Raw genomic sequence first — 21,416 nt, forward strand, 5'->3', positions numbered from 1 at the left:
TGACAGGAACAATGCATGAAATTGGTTGAAGAAGGTAACCTTGCTGAACAAACATTCCTTTAAGCAAACCCTCTAATTTTTTATCCATAGGATCTTTAAAAGCACAACTATCTTCTATGGGAATAGTAGTGCGTTTGTTTAGAGTAGAGACCGCCCCCTCGACCTTAGGGACTGTCTGCCATAAGTCCTTTCTGGGGTCGACTATAGGAAATAATTTCTTAAATATAGGGGGAGGCACAAAAGGTATGCCGGGCCTTTCCCATTCCTTGTTTACTATGTCCGCCACCCGCTTGGGTATAGGAAAAACATCGGGGGGCACCGGAACCTCTAGGAACTTGTCCATCTTACATAATTTCTCTGGAATGACCAAATTGTCACAATCATCCAGAGTAGATAATACCTCCTTAAGCAGTGCGCGGAGATGTTCTAATTTAAATTTAAATGTTACAACATCAGGTTCAGCTTGTTGAGAAATTTTCCCTGAATCTGAAATTTCTCCCTCAGACAAAACCTCCCTCCTGGCCCCTTCAGATTGGTGTGAGGGTATGTCAGAAGCGTTATCATCAGCGTCCTCTTGCTCTTCAGTGTTTAAAACAGAGCAATCGCGCTTTCTTTGATAAGTAGGCATTTTAGATAAAATATTTGCAATAGAATTATCCATAACAGCCGTTAATTGTTGCATAGTAATAAGTATTGGCGCACTAGATGTACTAGGGGCCTCTTGTGTGGGCAAAACTGGTGTAGACACAGAAGGGGGTGATGCAGTACCATGCTTACTCCCCTCATCTGAAGAATCATCTTGGGCACTATTATTATCTGTGGCATCATTGTCCCTACTTTGTTTGGACACCATGTCACAATTATCACATATATTTAAATGGGGAGACACATTGGCTTTCATACATATAGAACATCGTTTATCTGATGGTTCAGACATGTTAAACAGGCTTAAACTTGTCAACAAAGCACAAAAAACGTTTTAAAATAAAACCGTTACTGTCACTTTAAATTTTAAACAGAACACACTTTATTACTGAATATGCGAAAAAGTATGAAGCAATTGTTCAAAATTCACCAAAATTTCACCACAGTGTCTTAAAGCCTTAAAAGTATTGCACACCAAATTTGAAAGCTTTAACCCTTAAAATAACGGAACCGGAGCCGTTTTTACATTTAACCCCTATACAGTCCCAGGAATCTGCTTTGCTGAGACCCAACCAAGCCCAGAGGGGAATACGATACCAAACGACGCCTTCTATAAGCTTTTTCAGTGGATCTTAGCTCCTCACACATGCATCTGCATGCCTTGCCTTCCAAAAACAACTGCGCATTAGTGGCGCGAAAATGAGGCTCTGCCTATGACTAGAGAAGGCCCCCATCTGAAAAAGGTGTCCATACAGTGCCTGCCGTTTTTTAACAACAATCCCCAAGATTATAATAACTATAAAGCGCTATAATCTGTCAAATATGCTTAGCAAGTAATCGTTTTAGCCCAGAAAAATGTCTACCAGTTTTTTAAGCCCTTATAAAGCCTTTATTCTTATACTTAATCTAAGAAAATGGCTTACCGGTCCCCATAGGGAAAATGACAGCCTTCCAGCATTACCAAGTCGTGTTAGAAATGTGGCCATCATACCTCAGGCAGAAAAGTCTGCCAACTGCTTCCCCCAACTGAAGTTACTTCATCTCAACAGTCCTGTGTGGAAAAAGCAATCGATTTTAGTAACGTTTGCTAAAATCATCTTCCTCTCACAAACAGAAATCTTCTTCTCTTTTCTGTTTCAGAGTAAATAGTACATACCAGCACTATTTTAAAATAAACACTTGATTGAAGAATAAAAACTACATTTAAACACCAAAAAACTCTTAGCCATCTCCGTGGAGATGTTGCCTGTGCAACGGCAAAGAGAATGACTGGGGTAGGCGGAGCCTAGGAGGGATCATATGACCAGCTTTGCTGGGCTCTTTGCCATTTCCTGTTGGGGAAGAGAATATCCCACAAGTAAGGATGACGCCGTGGACCGGACACACCTATGTTGGAGAAATAAACTTTTGCTTGTAGAACAAAAACTACAAATCTAACATCACATTCACTTTACCCTTCCGAGAGAGACCCTATTGCTTAGAGCCGGCAAAGAGAATGACTGGGGGGTGGAGCTAGAGGGGGAGCTAGAGGGGGAGCTCTGCTGTGTGCTCTCTTTGCCACTTCCTGTTAGGAAGGAGAATATCCCACAAGTAAAGGATGAATCCGTGGACTGGATACACCTTACAAGAGAAATTTATTTTTTCTCCCAATTTCCGGCCCTTTGTATCATGTGACAGACATCAGCCAATCACAGATTAGTATACGTATACCCTGTGAGCTTGTGCACATGCTCAGTAGGATCTCGTTCCCCCCAGAAAACACAATTTATGCTTACCTGATAAATTTATTTCTCTTGTGGTGTATCCAGTCCACGGATCATCCATTACTTGTGGGATATTCTCATTCCCAACAGGAAGTTGCAAGAGGACACCCACAGCAGAGCTGTTATATAGCTCCTCCCCTAACTGCCATATCCAGTCATTTGACCGAAAACACACAGAGAAAGGAGAAACCATAGGGTGCAGTGGTGACTGTAGTTTAAATGAAAAAATTACCTGCCTTAAAATGACAGGGCGGGCCGTGGACTGGATACACCACAAGAGAAATAAATTTATCAGGTAAGCATAAATTGTGTTTTCTCTTGTAAGGTGTATCCAGTCCACGGATCATCCATTATTTGTGGGATACCAATACCAAAGCTTAAGTACACGGATGAAGGGAGGGACAAGGCAGGTACTTAAACGGAAGGTACCACTGCCTGTAAAACCTTTCTCCCAAAAATAGCCTCCGAAGAAGCAAAAGTATCAAATTTGTGTAAAAGAATAGACAGAGAAGAAATCTGTCCCTTTAAGGAACTAGCTGACAATCCTTTTTCCAAACCTTCTTGGAGAAAGGATAATATCCTGGGAATCCTGACCTTACTCCATGAGTAACCCTTGGATTCACACCACTAAAGATATTTACGCCATATCTTATGATAAATTTCGTGCCTGTATTAAGGTATCAATGACTGACTCGGAGAAGCCACGCTTTGATAAAATCAAGCGTTCAATCTCCAGGCAGTCAGTCTCAGAGAAATTAGATTTGGATGGTTGAAAGGACCCTAAAGTAGAAGGTCCTGTCTCAGAGGCAGAGTCCATGGTGGAAAGGATGACATGCCCACCAGATCTGCATACCAGGTCCTGCGTGGCCACGCAGGCGCTATCAAAATCACTGATGCTCTCTCCTGCTTGATCTTGGCAATCAGTCGAGGGAGCAGAGGAAACGGTGGAAACACATAAGCCAGGTTGAAAGACCAGGGCGCTGCTAGAGCATCTATCAGCGTCGCCTTGGGATCCCTGGACCTGGATCCGTAACAAGGAAGCTTGGCGTTCTGGCAAAAGGCCATGAGATCCAGTTCTGGTTTGCCCCAACGATGAATCAATTGTGCAAACACCTCCGGATGGAGTTCCCACTCCCCCGGATGAAAAGTCTGACGACTTAGAAAATCCGCCTCCCAGTTCTCTACACCTGGGATATGGATAGCTGATAGGTGGCAAGAGTGAATCTCTGCCCAGCGAATTATCTTTGAAACTTCTAACATCGCTAGGGAACTTCTTGTTCCCCCTTGATGGTTGATGTAAGCCACAGTCGTGATGTTGTCCGACTGAAATCTGATGTACCTCAGAGTTGCCAACTGAGGCCAAGCCTGAAGAGCATTGAATATCGCTCTCAGTTCCAGAATATTTATTGGAAGGAGTGTCTCCTCTTGAGTCCACGATCCCTGAGCCTTCAGGCAGTTCCAGACTGCACCCCAACCTAGAAGGCTGGCATCTGTTATTACAATTGTCCAATCTGGCCTGCGAAAGGTCATACCTTTGGACAGATGGACCCGAGATAGCCACCAGAGAAGAGAATCCCTGGTCTCTTGATCCAGATTTAGTAGAGGGGACAAATCTGTGTAATCCCCGTTCCACTGACTGAGCATGCATAGTTGCAGCGGTCTGAGATGTAGGCGTGCAAACGGCACTATGTCCATTGCCTCTACCATTAAGCCGATTACTTCCATGCACTGAGCCACCGAAGGGCGCGGAATGGAATAAAGAACACGGCAGGAATTTAGAAGCTTTGATAACCTGGACTCCGTCAGGTAAATTTTCATTTCTACAGAATCTATCAGAGTCCCTAGGAAGGAAACTCTTGTGAGTGGGGATAGAGAACTCTTTTCCTCGTTCACTTTCTACCCATGCAATCTCAGAAATGCCAGTACTACGTCCGTATGAGACTTGGCAATTTGGAAGTTTGACGCCTGTATCAGGATGTCGTCTAAATAAGGGGCCCCTGCTATGCCCTGTGGCCTTAGGACCGCCAGAAGCGACCCTAGAACCTTCGTAAAGATTATTGGGGCTGTAGCTAATCCAAAGGGAAGAGCTACAAACTGGTAATGCCTGTCTAGAAAGGTAACCTGAGAAACCGATGATGATCTTTGTGTATCGGAATGTCAAGATAAGCATCCTTTAAATCCACTGTAGTCATATATTGACCCTCCTGGATCATAGGTAGGATGGTACGAATAGTTTCCATCTTGAATGATGGAACTCTGAGGAATTTGTTTAAGATCTTTAGATCCAAAATTGGTCTGAAGGTTCCCTCTTTTTTGGGAACCACAAACAGATTTGAGTAAAAACCCTGTCCCTGTTCCTCCTTTGGAACTGGATGAATCACTCCCATAACTAGGAGGTCTCGTACACAGTGTAAGAATGCCTCTCTCTTTATCTGGTTTGCAGATAATTGTGAAAGGTGAAATCTTCCTTTTGGGGGGGAAGCTTTGAAGTCCAGAAGATATCCCTGGGATATAATTTCCAACGCCCAGGGATCCTGGACATCTCTTGCCCACGCCTGGACGAAGAGTGAAAGTCTGCCCCCTACTAGATCCGTTACCGGATAGGGGGCCGTTCCTTCATGCTGTCTTAGAGGCAGCAGCAGGCTTTTTGGCCTGCTTACCTTTGTTCCAGGTCTGGTTTGGTCTCCAGACCGTCTTGGACTGAGCAAAAGTTCCCTCTTGTTTTGCATTAGAGGAAGTCGATACCGCACCTGCCTTGAAGTTTCAAAAGGCACGAAAATTAGACTGTTTGGCCCTTGATTTGGACCTGTCCTGAGGAAGGGCATGACCTTTTCCCCCAGTGATATTAGCAATAATCTCCTTCAAACCAGGCCCGAATAGGGTCTGCCCCTTGAAGGGAATGTTAAGTAGCTTAGATTTTGAAGTCATGTCAGCTGACCATGATTTAAGCCATAGCGCCCTGCGCGCCTGTATAGCAAAACCAGAATTCTTAGCCGCTAGTTTAGTCAAATGAACAATGGCATCAGAAAAAAAAGAATTGGCTAGCTTAAGTGCTCTAAGCTTGCCAAGTATGTCATCCAATGGAGTCGCTACCTGTAAAGCCTCTTCCAGAGACTCAAACCAGAACGCCGCAGCAGCAGTGACAGGAGCAATGCATGCAAGGGGCTGTAGGATAAAACCTTGTTGAATAAACATTTTCTTAAGGTAACCTTCTAATTTCTTATCCATTGGATCTAAAAAAGCACAACTGTCCTCGACAGGGATAGTAGTACGCTTTGCTAGAGTAGAAACTGCTCCCTCCACCTTAGGGACTGTCTGCCATAAGTCCCGTGTGGTGGCGTCTATTGGAAAAATTTTCTAAAAATAGGAGGGGGAGAGAACGGCACACCTGGTCTATCCCATTCCTTATTAATAATTTCTGTAAACCTTTTAGGTATTGGAAAAACATCAGTACACACCGGCACTGCATAGTATTTATCCAGTCTACACAATTTCTCTGGCACTGCAATTGTATCACAGTCATTCAGAGCAGCTAAAACCTCCCTGAGCAACACGCGGAGGTGTTCAAGCTTAAATTTAAATGTAGAAATATCAGAATCAGGTATCTTTCCTGAGTCAGAAACATCACCCACAGACTGAAGCTCTCCTTCCTCAGCTTCTGCATATTGTGAGGCAGTATCAGACATGGTTCTTAAAGCGTCAGTATGCTCTGCATTTCGTCTAACCCCAGAGCTATCTCGCTTACCTCTAAATTCAGGTAGTCTGGCTAGTACAGCTGACAGTGTATTATCCATGACTGCCGCCATGTCTTGTAAAGTAATTGCTATGGGCGCCCTAGATGTACTTGGCGCCATTTGAGCGTGAGTCCCTTGAGCGGGAGTCAAAGGATCTGACACGTCGGGAGAGTTAGTCGGCATAACTTCCCCCTCGTCAGATTCCTCTGGTGATAAATTTTTTAAAGACAAAATATGATCTTTAGTGCTTAAAGTGAAATCAGTACATTTGGTACACATTCTAAGAGGGGGTTCCACCATGGCTTTTAAACATAATGAACAAGGAGTTTCCTCTATGTCAGACATGTTTATATAGACTAGCAATGAGACTAGCAAGCTTGGAAAACACTTTAAATCAAGTTAACAAGCAAATATAAAAAACGGTACTGTGCCTTTAAGAGAAACAAATTTTGTCAAAATTTGAAAAACAGTGAAAAAAGGCAGTAAATCAAACTAAATTTTTACAGTGTATGTAATAAGCTAACAGAGCATTGCACCCACTTGCAAATGGATGATTAACCCCTTAGTTAAAAAAAACGGATCAAAAAAACGATATAGACGTTTTTTAACAGTCACAACAAACTGCCACAGCTCTGCTGTGGCCCTACCTTCCCCAATAAACGACTTTGGAAAGCCTTTGAGCCCTTTAGAGATGTCCTATAGCATTCAGGGGACTTCTGAGGGAAGCTGGATGTCTCAGTCTGTAATTTTAACTGAGCAAAAAAGCGCTAAAATAGGCCCCTCCCACTCATACAACAGTGGAAAGCCTCAGGAAACTGTTTCTAGGCAAAATTTAAGCCAGCCATGTGGAAAAAAACTAGGCCCCAATAAAGTTTTATCACCAAAGCATATATTAAAACGATTAAACATGCCAGCAAACGTTTTATAATGCAATTTTATAAGGGTATTACCCCTGAGAGTAAGCATGATACCAGTCGCTATTAAATCACTGTATTCAGGCTTAACTTACATTAATCCGGTATCAGCAGCATTTTCTAGCATTTTCCATTTCTAGAAAAAAATTGTAACTGCACATACCTCATAGCAGAGTAACCTGCACACCATTCTCCCGCTGAAGTTACCTCTCTCCTCAGACATACGTGAGAACAGCAATGGATCTTAGTTACAACCTGCTAAGATCATAGAAAACTCAGGCAGATTCTTCTTCTATTTACTGCCTGGGATAAAATAATACAACTCCGGTACCATTTAAAAATAAACTTTTGATTGAAGATAAAAAACTAACTATATTTCACCACTCTCTCTTACTACCTCCATGCGTGTTGAGAGTTGCAAGAGAATGACTGGATATGGCAGTTAGGGGAGGAGCTATATAACAGCTCTGCTGTGGGTGTCCTCTTGCAACTTCCTGTTGGGAATGAGAATATCCCACAAGTAATGGATGATCCGTGGACTGGATACACCTTACAAGAGAAAGTGTGAATATAATATGATAATGGAAGTCTTAAAACTGCTGCTCTATCAGAATCATGAAAGTTTATTTTGACTTGAGTGTTCCTTTAAAGCCCAGCGCTTTTAGGATGGCAAGGGCGTGAAGGGGTTAAAACGTCCCCTTACATTCGCATACGTCTTTGTCTACCGGTGCAATAAGACAATCTCACCAGCTTACATTCGCATATGTCTTTGTCTACCGGTGCAATAAGACAATCTCACCAGCTTACATTCGCATATGTCTTTGTCAACTGGTGCAATAAGACAATCTCACCAGCTTACATTCGCATATGTCTTTGTCTACCGGTGCAATAAGACAATCTCACCAGCTTACATTCGCATACGCCTTCGTCTACCAGTGCAATAAGACAATCTCACCAGCTTACATTCGCATACATCTTTGTCTACCAGTGCAATAAGACAATATCACCAGCTTACATTCGCATACGCCTCTGTCTACCAGTGCAATAAGACAATCTCACCAGCTTACATTCGCATACGTCTTTGTCTACCAGTGCAATAAGACAATCTCACCAGTTTACATTCGCATACGCCTCTGTCTACCGGTGCAATAAGACAATCTCACCAGTTTACATTCGCATACGTCTTTGTCTACCAGTGCAATAAGACAATCTCACCAGCTTACATTCGCATACGCCTTTGTCTACCAGTGCAATAAGACAATCTCACCAGCTTACATTCGCATACGCCTCTGTATACCGGTGCAATAAGACAATCTCACCAGCTTACTTTCGCATATGCCTTTGTCTACCAGTGCAATAAGACAATCTCACCAGCTTACATTCACATACGTCTTTGTCTACCAGTGCAATAAGACAATCTCACCAGCTTACATTCGCATACGCCTTCGTCTACCAGTGCAATAAGACAATCTCACCAGCTTACATTCGCATACATCTTTGTCTACCAGTGCAATAAGACAATATCACCAGCTTACATTCGCATACGCCTCTGTCTACCAGTGCAATAAGACAATCTCACCAGCTTACATTCGCATACGTCTTTGTCTACCAGTGCAATAAGACAATCTCACCAGTTTACATTCGCATACGCCTCTGTCTACCGGTGCAATAAGACAATCTCACCAGTTTACATTCGCATACGTCTTTGTCTACCAGTGCAATAAGACAATCTCACCAGCTTACATTCGCATACGCCTTTGTCTACCAGTGCAATAAGACAATCTCACCAGCTTACATTCGCATACGCCTCTGTATACCGGTGCAATAAGACAATCTCACCAGCTTACTTTCGCATATGCCTTTGTCTACCAGTGCAATAAGACAATCTCACCAGCTTACATTCACATACGTCTTTGTCTACCAGTGCAATAAGACAATCTCACCAGCTTACATTCGCATACGCCTTCGTCTACCAGTGCAATAAGACAATCTCACCAGCTTACATTCGCATACATCTTTGTCTACCAGTGCAATAAGACAATATCACCAGCTTACATTCGCATACGCCTCTGTCTACCAGTGCAATAAGACAATCTCACCAGCTTACATTCGCATACGTCTTTGTCTACCAGTGCAATAAGACAATCTCACCAGTTTACGTTCGCATACGCCTCTGTCTACCGGTGCAATAAGACAATCTCACCAGTTTACATTCGCATACGTCTTTGTCTACCAGTGCAATAAGACAATCTCACCAGCTTACATTCGCATACGCCTTTGTCTACCAGTGCAATAAGACAATCTCACCAGCTTACATTCGCATACGCCTCTGTATACCGGTGCAATAAGACAATCTCACCAGCTTACTTTCGCATATGCCTTTGTCTACCAGTGCAATAAGACAATCTCACCAGCTTACATTCACATACGTCTTTGTCTACCGGTGCAATAAGACAATCTCACCAGCTTACATTCACATACGTCTTTGTCTACCAGTGCAATAAGACAATCTCACCAGCTTACATTCGCATACGTCTTTGTCTACAAGTGCAATAAGACAATCTCACCAGCTTACATTCGCATATGCCTCTGTCTACCAGTGCAATAAGACAATCTCACCAGCTTACATTCATATACGTCTTTGTCTACCAGTGCAATAAGACAATCTCACCAGTTTACATTTGCATACGTCTTTGTCTACCAGTGCAATAAGACAATCTCACCAGCTTACATTCGCATACGCCTCTGTCTACCAGTGTAATAAGACAATCTCACCAGCTTACATTCGCATACGCCTCTGTCTACCAGTGCAATAAGACAATCTCACCAGCTTACATTCGCATACGCCTCTGTCTACCAGTGCAATAAGACAATCTCACCAGCTTACATTCGCATACGCCTCTGTCTACCAGTGCAATAAGACAATCTCACCAGCTTACATTTGCATACGTCTTTGTCTACCAGTGCAATAAGACAATCTCACCAGCTTACATTCGCATACGCCTCTGTCTACCAGTGCAAGAAGACAATCTCACCAGCTTACATTTGCATACGTCTTTGTCTACCAGTGCAATAAGACAATCTCACCAGCTTACATTCACATACGCCTCTGTCTACCAGTGCAATAAGACAATCTCACCAGCTTACATTCGCATACGTCTTTGTCTACCAGTGCAATAAGACAATCTCACCAGCTTACATTCGTATACGTCTTTGTCTACCGGTGCAATAAGACAATCTCACCAGTTTACATTCGCATTAGCCTCTGTCTACCAGTGCAATAAGACAATCTCACCAGCTTACATTCACATACGCCTTTGTCTACCGGTGCAATAAGACAATCTCACCAGTTTACATTCGCATACGTCTTTGTCTACCAGTGCAATAAGACAATCTCACCAGCTTACATTCGCATACGCCTTTGTCTACCAGTGCAATAAGACAATCTCACCAGATTACATTCGCATATGCCTCTGTCTACCAGTGCAATAAGACAATCTCACCAGCTTACATTCGCATACGTTTGTCTACCAGTGCAATAAGACAATCTCACCAGCTTACATTCATATACGTCTTTGTCTACCAGTGCAATAAGACAATCTCACCAGCTTACATTCGTATACGTCTTTGTCTACCAGTGCAATAAGACAATCTCACCAGCTTACATTCGCATACGCCTCTGTCTACCAGTGCAATAAGACAATCTCACCAGCTTACATTCGCATACGTCTTTGTCTACCAGTGCAATAAGACAATCTCACCAGCTTACATTCGCATACGCCTCTGTCTACCAGTGCAATAAGACAATCTCACCAGCTTACATTTGCATACGTCTTTGTCTACCAGTGCAATAAGACAATCTCACCAGCTTACATTTGCATACGCCTTTATCTACCAGTGCAATAAGACAATCTCACCAGCTTACATTCACATACACCTTTGTCTACCAGTGCAATAAGACAATCTCACCAGCTTACATTCATATACGTCTTTGTCTACCAGTGCAATAAGACAATCTCACCAGCTTACATTCGCATACGTCTTTGTCTACCAGTGCAATAAGACAATCTCACCAGCTTACATTCGCATACACCTTTGTCTACCAGTGCAATAAGACAATCTCACCAGCTTACATTCGCATACGTCTTTGTCCATCAGTGCAATAAGACAATCTCACCAGCTTACATTCGCATACGTCTTTGTCTACCAGTGCAATAAGACAATCTCACCAGCTTACATTCGCATACGTCTTTGTCTACCAGTGCAATAAGACAATCTCACCAGCATACATTCGCATACATCTTTGTCTACCAGTGCAATAAGACAATCTAACCAGCTTACATTCGCATACGTCTTTGTCTACCAGTGCAATAAGACAATCTCACCAGCTTACATTCGCATACGTCTTTGTCTACCAGTGCAATAAGACAATCTCACCAGCTTACATTCGCATACGTCTTTGTCTACCAGTGCAATAAGACAATCTCACCAGCTTACATTCGCATACGTCTTTGTCTACCAGTGCAATAAGACAATCTCACCAGCTTACATTCGCATACGTCTTTGTCTACCAGTGCAATAAGACAATCTCACCAGCTTACATTCGCATACGTCTTTGTCTACCAGTGCAATAAGACAATCTCACCAGCTTACATTCGCATACGTCTTTGTCTACCAGTGCAATAAGACAATCTCACCAGCTTACATTCGCATACGCCTTTGACTACCAGTGCAATAAGACAATCTCACCAGCTTACATTCGCATACATCTTTGTCTACCAGTGCAATAAGACAATCTCACCAGCTTACATTTTGTGAGACTACAAGTGTAAAATGCTTAGAGAATACTGTGAGGCCTGTGAGAAAACTTTAGACACAAAAAACGCCTGTTTGCCAAGGCAGTGAGACATTTTTTACCCCTTGACATTTTGGAATTTTTCCACACGCCGCTTACTGTGTACATTAAAAGCACATTTTGTCAAATATTCTGGTCTCAGACATTAATAGATCCAGTCAGCTAGCTTTGGAAATGAAGCTTCATTTGTGGAGTTGACAAATTATTTTGTTATAAATTCTGTTAGATATTACCTTGTATACCCTCACCAACTAACACACAAGTAACTAAAGGCTCATTATAGGGTAATTACTTTATTTATAAAGAAATTCCTTCTACTATGAGTTTACGTCAAAAAACATTTTAAAGTTACTTTCCTGGAAGACACACATTCTGCTGCAGGTGAGGATACAGCCAGTGACTGGTGTATACGCATGTATGCCTGCTTTTGATTGGGTTACCAGATGTGTCCTTATCTGGAGTGGAAAAGTAGCACATAAAGAAAATGCTCTGACAAAAAATATATATATTATTGTACTGAAATGTCCATTTGAATTTAGACTACAAACCCTGGGGAAAGTCTCCCTAAGGGTGATGGGAGAAACCAGACATGGACTGCTTGTCCAATGTGCTTAGAGGGATATGGCTGCACCTCACTGATGAGGCCCAATGAAGGTAGAAATGATCGTCTGGGGTTGTCATGTTCCTTGTTCAGAGGAGGATTGCCTCGTATTTCGGGCTGGACTGACCTCACTAGACCGGATCAGACTGATATACTTCAGGAAAGTTCTCCTCTGTGAAAAGCACAATTGGGCTAAAAGAAGCTACACCCAGGTGCTAAGCGGACCATAGAACAAGTTATTGATGGTGCTGTTTGTTCCTGGCATACGGATTCTCTTTCTGATTGTACAAAACATAACCATATTCACAACTGTATTTTTATTGATTTGTGTATTACTGGGGACAGAGAACGAAGCTTACCTTGATTTGTGCATGTGCCCATCTGACCACCAGTTTCTTAGACAGGGCCATTTTGCCGTTCAGGCGCTGGATGGCAAGTTCTGCTTCCTATTACAACAAAACTGTTTAGTGCTACACAAAGAATACAAATATATAGTTCATTACAGCTCATATAAGTAATGATGTTTGTACTTACTCCCTAAACAGGTAGGTGGTAAATTTCTATTATTTCATCACAGTGGTATAATATGCAGACTGACCTTTGCCTCAGTAGTATTTTTCTTACATAAATCGATACTCAAAGTTTTAATTTTAATGAACCAAAAAGTCTAAATTAAAGGGACAGTTAACACCAGAATTATTGTTGTTTAAAAAGATAGATAATCCCTTTATTACCCATTCCCCAGTTTTGCATAACTAACAGTTATATTAATATACTTTTTACCTCTGTGATTACCCTGTATTTAATCCTCTGCAGACTGCCCATTATCTCAGTTATATTAATATACTTTTTACCTCTGTGATTAGCTTGTAGCTAAGCTTATTCAGACGGCCCCTTATCTCAGTTATAGTAATATACTTTTTACCTCTGTGATTACCTTGTATCTAAGCCTCTGCAGACTGCCCCTTATCTCAGTTATATTAATATACTTTTTACCTCTGTGATTACCGTGTATCTAAGCCTCTGCAGACTGCCCCTTATCTCAGTTATATTATTATACTTTTTACCTCTGTGATTACCCTGTATTTAATCCTCTGCAGACTGCCCCTTATCTCAGTTATATTAATATTCTTTTCACCTCTGTGATTACCTTGTAGCTAAGCTTCTTCAGACGGCCCCTTATCTCAGTTATATTAATACACCTTTAACCTCTGTGATTACCTTGCATTTAAGCCTCTGCAGGCTGCTCCTTATCTCAGTTATATTAATATACTTTTTACCTCTGTGATTACCTTATAGCTAAGCCTCTGCAGACTGCTCCTTATCTCAGTTATATTAATATAATTTTTACCTCTGTGATTACCTTGTATTTAAGCCTCTGCAGGCTGCTCCTTATCTCAGTTATATTAATATACTTTTTACCTCTGTGATTACCTTGTAGCTAATCTTCTTCAGATGGCCCCTTATCTCAGTTATATTAATATACTTTTTACCTCTGTGATTACCTTGTATCTAAGCCTCTGCAGACTGCTCCTTATCTCAGTTATATTAATATACTTTTTACCTCTGTGATTACCTTGTAGCTAATCTTCTTCAGATGGCCCCTTATCTCAGTTATATTAATATACTTTTTACCTCTGTAATTACATTGTATCTAAGCCTCTGCAGACTGCTCCTTATCTCAGTTATATTAATATACTTTTTACCTCTGTGATTACCCTGTATCTAAGCCTCTGCAGACTGTTCCTTATCTCAGTTATATTAATATACTTTTTACCTCTGTGATTACTCTGCATCTAAGCTTCTGCAGACTGCTCCTTATTTCAGTTATATTAATATACTTTTTACCTCTGTGATTACCTTGTATCTAAGCCTCTGCAGACTGCCCCTTATCTCAGTTATATTAATATACTTTTTACCTCTGTGATTACCCTGTATCTAAGCCTCTGCTGACTGCTCCTTATTTCAGTTATAATAATATACTTTTTTACCTCTGTGATTACCTTGTATCTAAGCCTCTGCTGACTGCTCCTTATTTCAGTTATATTAATATAATTTTTACCTCTGTGATTACCTTGTATCTAAGCCTCTGCAGACTGCTCCTTATCTCAGTTATATTAATATACTTTTTACCTCTGTAATTACCCTGTATCTAAGCCTCTGCAGACTGCTCCTTATCTCAGCTATATTAATATACTTTTTTACCTCTGTGATTACCTTGTATCTAAGCCTCTGCTGACTGCTCCTTATTTCAGTTATATTAATATAATTTTTACCTCTGTGATTACCTTGTATCTAAGCCTCTGCAGACTGCTCCTTATCTCAGTTATATTAATATACTTTTTACCTCTGTAATTACCTTGTATCTAAGCCTCTGCAGACTGCTCCTTATCTCAGTTATATTAATATACTTTTTACCTCTGTAATTATATTGAATCTAAGCCTCTGCAGACTGCTCCTTATTTCAGTTATAATAATATACTTGTTTACCTCTGTGATTACCTTGTATCTAAGCCTCTACAGACTGCCTTCTTATTTTACAAAGAAAAAACACAATTTATGCTTACCTGATAAATTTATTTCTCTAGTGGTGTATCCAGTCCACGGATCATCCATTACTTATGGGATATTCTCACTCCCAACAGGAAGTTGCAAGAGGACCCACAGCAAAGCTGTTATATAGCTCCTCCCCTCACTACCATATCCAGTCATTCGACCGAAAACAAGCAGAAAAAGGAGAAACCATAGGGTGCAGTGGTGACTGTAGTTTAAATTTAAAAATAACCTGCCTTAAAATGACAGGGCGGGCCGTGGACTGGATACACCACTAGAGAAATAAATTTATCAGGTAAGCATAAATTGTGTTTTCTCTAGTAAGGTGTATCCAGTCCACGGATCATCCATTACTTATGGGATACCAATACCAAAGCTAAAGTACACAGATGAAGGGAGGGACAAGGTAGGTACTTAAACGGAAGGTACCACTGCCTGTAAAACCTTTCTCCCAAAAATAGCCTCCGAAGAAGCAAAAGTATCAAATTTGTAGAATTTTGAAAAAGTATGAAGCGAAGACCAAGTCGCCGCATTGCAAATCTATTCAACAGAAGCCTAATTTTTAAAGGCCCAAGTGGAAGCCACAGCTCTAGTAGAATGAGCTGCAATCCTTTCAGGGGGCTGCTGTCCAGCAGTCTCATAGGCTAAGCGTATTATGCTTCTTAGCCAAAAAGAAAGAGAGGTTGCCGAAGCCTTTTGACCTCTCCTCTGTCCAGAGTAAACAACAAACAAAGCAGATGTTTGTCGAAAATCTTTAGTAGCTTGTAAGTAAAACTTTAAAGCACGAACCACGTCCAGATTGTGTAATAGACGTTCCTTCTTTGAAGAAGGATTGGGACACAAGGATGGAACAACAATCTCTTGATTGATATTCTTGTTAGATACCACCTTAGGCAAAAACCCAAGCTTGGTACGTAGAACTACCTTATCAGAATGAAAAATCAGATAAGGAGAATCAAATTGTAAGGCAGATAGCTCAGATACTCTACGAGCCGAGGAAATAGCTACCAAAAAAAGGACTTTCCAAGATAAAAGTTTTATATCTATGGAATGAAGAGGTTCAAACGGAACTCCTTGAAGAACCTTAAGAACCAAATTTAAGCTCCATGGTGGAGCAACAGGTTTGAACACAGGCTTGATTCTGACTAAAGCCTGACAAAAAGCCTGAACGTCTGGAACATCTGCCAGACACTTGTGCAAAAGAATAGACAGAGCAGAAATCTGCCCCTTTAAGGAACTAGCTGACAAACCCTTTTCCAAGCCTTCTTGGAGAAAGGATAATATCCTGGGAATCCTGACCTTACTCCATGAGTAACCCTTGGATTCGCACCAATAAAGATATTTACGCCATATCTTATGGTAAATTATCCTAGTGACAGGCTTTCGTGCCTGTATTAAGGTATCAATGACTGACTCGGAGAAGCCACGCTTTGATAAAATCAAGCGTTCAATCTCCAGGCAGTCAGTCTCAGAGAAATTAGATTTGGATGGAGGAAGGGACCCTGAAGTAGAAGGTCCTGTCTCAGAGGCAGAGTCCATGGTGGCAATGATGACATGCCCACTAGATCTGCATACCAGGTCCTGCGTGGCCACGCAGGCGCTATTAGAATCACTGATGCTCTCTCCTGCTTGATCTTGGCAATCAGACGAGGGAGCAGAGGAAACGGTGGAAACACATAAGCCAGGTTGAACGACCAGGGCGCTGCTAGAGCGTCTATCAGCGTTGCTCTGGGGTCCCTGGACCTGGATCCGTAACAAGGAAGCTTGGCGTTCTGTCGAGACGCCATGAGATCCAGTTCTGGTTTGCCCCAGCGATGAATCACTTGTGCAAACACCTCCGGATGGAGCTCCCACTCCCCCGGATGAAAAATCTGTTGACTTAGAAAATCCGCCTCCCAGTTCTCTACACCTGGGATATGGATAGCTGATAGATGGCAAGAGTGTACCTCTGCCCAATGAATAAGCTTTGAAACTTCCAACATCGCTTGGGAACTTCTTGTTCCCCCTTGATGGTTGATGTAAGCCACAGACGTGATGTTGTCCGACTGAAATCTGATGTACCTCAGAGTTGCCAACTGAGGCCAAGCCTGAAGAGCATTGAATATCGCTCTTAGCTCCAAAATATTTATTGGAAGGAGAGACTCCTCCTGAGTCCACAATCCCTGAGCCTTCAGGGAGTTCCAGACTGCACCCCAACCTAGAAGGCTGGCATCTGTTGTTACAATTGTCCAATCTGGCCTGCGAAAGGTCATACCTTTGGACAGATGGACTCGAGATAGCCACCAGAGAAGAGAATCCATGGTCACTTGGTCAAGATTCAGTTGAGGAGACAAATCTGTGTAATCCCCATTCCACTGACTGAGCATGCATAGTTGTAGCAGTCTGAGATGTAAGCGGGCAAACGGCACTATGTCCATTGCCGCTACCATTAAGCCGATTACTTCCATACACTGAGCCACTGAAGGGCGCGGAATGGAATGAAGAAACCGGCAGGAACTTAGAAGCTTTGATAACCTGGACTCTGTCAGGTAAACCTTCATTTCTACAGAATCTATCAGAGTTCCTAGAAAGGAAACTCTTGTGAGTGGGGATAGAGAACTCTTTTCCTCGTTCACTTTCCACCCATGCGACCTCAGAAATGCCAGTACTATGTCTGTATGAGATCTGGCAATTTGGAAGTTTGACGCCTGTATCAGGATGTCGTCTAAATAAGGGGCTACTGCTATGCCCCGCGGCCTTAGGACCACCAGAAGGGACCCTAGAACCTTCGTGAAGATTCTTGGGGCTGTAGCTAATCCAAAAGGAAGAGCTACAAACTGGTAATGCCTGTCTAGAAAGGCAAACCTGAGAAACCGATGATGATCTTTGTGTATCGGAATGTGAAGGTAAGCATCCTTTAGATCCACTGTAGTCATATATTGACCCTCCTGGATCATAGGTAGGATGGTACGAATAGTTTCCATCTTGAATGATGGAACTCTGAGGAATTTGTTTAAGATCTTTAGATCCAGAATTGGTCTGAATGTTCCCTCTTTCTTGGGAACCACAAACAGATTTGAGTAAAAACCCTGTCCCTGTTCCTCTTTTGGAACTGGATGGATCACTCCCATAACTAGGAGGTCTCTTACACAGTGTAAGAGTGCCTCTCTCTTTATCTGGTTTGCAGATAATTGTGAAAGGTGAAATCTCCCTATGGGGGGAGAAGCTTTGAAGTCCAGAAGATACCCCTGGGATATAATTTCCAACGCCCAGGGATCCTGAACATCTCTTGCCCACGCCTGGGCAAAGAGAGAAAGTCTGCCCCCCACTAGGTCCGTTACCGGACAGGGGGCCGTTCCTTCATGCTGTCTTAGAGGCAGCAGCAGTTTTTTTAGCCTGCTTACCTTTGTTCCAGGTCTGGTTTGGCCTCCAGACCGCCTTGGACTGAGCAACAGTTCCCTCTTGTCTTGCATTAGAGGAGGTTGATGCTGTACTTGCCTTGAAGTTTCGAAAGGCACGAAAATTAGACTGTTTGGCCCTGGATTTGGACCTGTCCTGAGGAAGGGCATGACCTTTACCCCCAGTAATATCAGCAATAATCTCCTTCAAACCAGGCCCGAATAAGGTCTGCCCCTTGAAGGGAATGTTAAGCAGCTTGGATTTTGAAGTCACGTCAGCTGACCATGATTTAAGCCATAGCGCTCTGCGCGCCTGTATAGCAAAACCAGAATTCTTAGCCGTTAGTTTAGTTAAATGAACAATGGCATCAGAGACAAAAGAATTGGCTAGCTTAAGTGCCCTAAGTTTGCCAAGTATGTCATCCAATGGAGTCGCTACCTGTAAGGCCTCTTCCAGAGACTCAAACCAGAACGCCGCCGCAGCAGTGACAGGGGCAATGCATGCAAGGGGCTGTAGGATAAAACCTTGTTGACAAAATATTTTCTTAAGGTAACCTTCTAATTTTTTATCCATTGGATCTGCAAAAGCACAACTGTCCTCTACAGGGATAGTAGTACGCTTTGCTAAAGTAGAAACTGCTCCCTCCACCTTAGGGACTGTCTGCCATAAGTCCCGTGTGGTGGCGTCAATCTGAAACATTTTTCTAAAAATAGGAGGGGGGGGGGGGAAACGGCACACCAGGTCTATCCCACTCCTTATTAATAATTTCTGTAAACCTTTTAGGTATTGGAAAAACATCAGTACACACCGGCACTGCATAGTATTTATCCAATCTACACAATTTCTCTGGCACTGCAATTAAGTCAGTCATTCAGAGCAGCTAAAACCTCTTTAAGTAATACACGGAGGTGTTCAAGCTTAAATTTAAATGTAGAAATATCAGAATCAGGGATTCTCCCTGAATCAGAAACATCACCCACAGACTGAAGTTCCCCTTCTTCAGCTTCAGCATATTGTGAGGAAGTATCAGACATGGCTCTTGAAGCGTTAGTAAGCTCTGTATTTAGTCTAACCCCAGAGTTATCTCGCTTTCCTCTAAATTCAGGTAGTCTGGCTAATACCGCTGACAGTGTATTATCCATGACCGCCGCCATGTCTTGTAAAGTAAACGCTATGGGTGCCCTTGATGTACTTGGCGCCATTTCAGCGTGAGTCCCTTGAGCGTGAGTCAAAGAATCTGACACGTGGGGAGAGTTAGTCGGCATAACTTCCCCCTCGTTAGATTCCTCTGGTGATACATTTTTTAAAGGCATAATATGATCTTTATTACTTAGAGTGAAGTCAGTACAATTGGTACACATTCTAAGAGGGGGTTCCACCATGGCCTTTAAACATAATGAACAAGGAGTTTCCTCTATGTCAGACATGTTTATACAGACTATCAATGAGACTAGCAAGCTTGGAAAATACTTTTATTCAAGTTAACAAGCAATACAAAAAAACGGTACTGTGCCTGTAAGAGAAAACAAATTTTATCAAAATTTGAAAAACAATGAAAAAAGGCAGTTACACAAACAAAATTTTTACAGTGTATGTAATAGGCTAACACAGCATTGCACCCACTTGCAAATGGATGATTAACCCCTTAGTTCAAAAAACGGATCAAAAAAACGACAGACTTTTTTTTAACAGTCCCAGCAAAGTGCCACAGCTTTACTGTGGCTCCTACCTTCCCCAATAAACGATTTTAGGCTCTTTAGAGATGTCCTGTAGCATTCAGGGGACTCCTGAGGAAAACTGGATGTCTCAGTCTGTAATTTTAACTGTGCAAAAAAAGCACTAAAATAGGCCCCTCCCACTCATATCACAACAGTGGAAAGCCTCAGGAAACTGTTTCTAGGCAAAAATACAGCCAGCCATGTGGAAAAAACTAGGACCCAATAAGTTTTTATCACCAAGCATATATAAAAAACGATTAAACATGCCAGCAAACGTTTTATATAGCATATCTATAAGGGTATTACCCCTGAGAGTAAGCATGATACCAGTCGTTATTAAATCACTGTATTCAGGCTTAACTTACATTTATCAGGATTCAGCAGCATTTTCTAGCATTTCCAATCCTAGAAAAAATCATAACTGCACATACCTGATAGCAGAATAAACTGCACGCCATTCTCCCTCTGAAGTTACCTCACTCCTCAGACATGTGTGAGAACAGCAATGGATCTTAGTTACAACCTGCTAAGATCATAGAAAAACTCAGGCAAATTCTTCTTCTATCTTTGCCTGAGAAAAAATAGCACAACTCCAGTACTATTTAAAATAACAAACTTTTGATTGAAGTTAATAAACTAACTATTTTTCACCACTCTCCTCTTACTACCTCCATGCGCGTTGAGAGTTGCAAGAGAATGACTGGATATGGTAGTGAGGGGAGGAGCTATATAACAGCTTTGCTGTGGGTCCTCTTGCAACTTCCTGTTGGGAGTGAGAATATCCCATAAGTAATGGATGATCCGTGGACTGGATACACCTTACTAGAGAAACGAGGTACTAATGGCACTGCACAAATTTACAACTTAGGGTAGCCTGTTGATCTCTGGATCTATGAGTATGATATATGTATAAATCTATCTATAGTCCAGATTTATTGTATTGAGAAACGGCTGAGGTGCTGTGTACTTGTTATGTAGACCGAGAATTTTCAATCCTAAGATTGATGGGTTGTACACCTATATAGCACTCATTCCCTAATTGATAGTGGCAAAATTGGACAAGATGGGTGTATCTTGGGAGGAGGAAGTGCGTGGGGATGTATTAAAATATAACCTTTATGGGGGGCGGAGCCAACAGCCAAAGCTTGCAGAAGTATATCTCTTTAGCTCCTAGGCCTTGAATGATAAATATCCTTATTTTTAGCAATAGTTCCATTTATCTCTTTTTTTTATCACCACTAATTGATCAATAACT

The 21,416-nt window shown here is 42.0% G+C and overlaps 1 protein-coding gene across 1 annotated transcript in view; it reads right to left on the reverse strand.

Moving 5' to 3' along the window:
- RBM18 (RNA binding motif protein 18) overlaps positions 1 to 21,416 on the reverse strand; it is a 311,856-nt gene that overhangs the window by 196,785 nt on the left and 93,655 nt on the right. Inside the window, exon 4 of the mRNA XM_053695613.1 lies at positions 12,872 to 12,958. Coding sequence (XP_053551588.1) covers positions 12,872 to 12,958 — 87 coding nt within the window. The remainder of the gene's footprint in view (positions 1 to 12,871; positions 12,959 to 21,416) is intronic.

The sequence above is a fragment of the Bombina bombina genome, chromosome 12 (assembly GCF_027579735.1).
Source record: "Bombina bombina isolate aBomBom1 chromosome 12, aBomBom1.pri, whole genome shotgun sequence".
Classification (NCBI taxonomy): domain Eukaryota; kingdom Metazoa; phylum Chordata; class Amphibia; order Anura; family Bombinatoridae; genus Bombina; species Bombina bombina.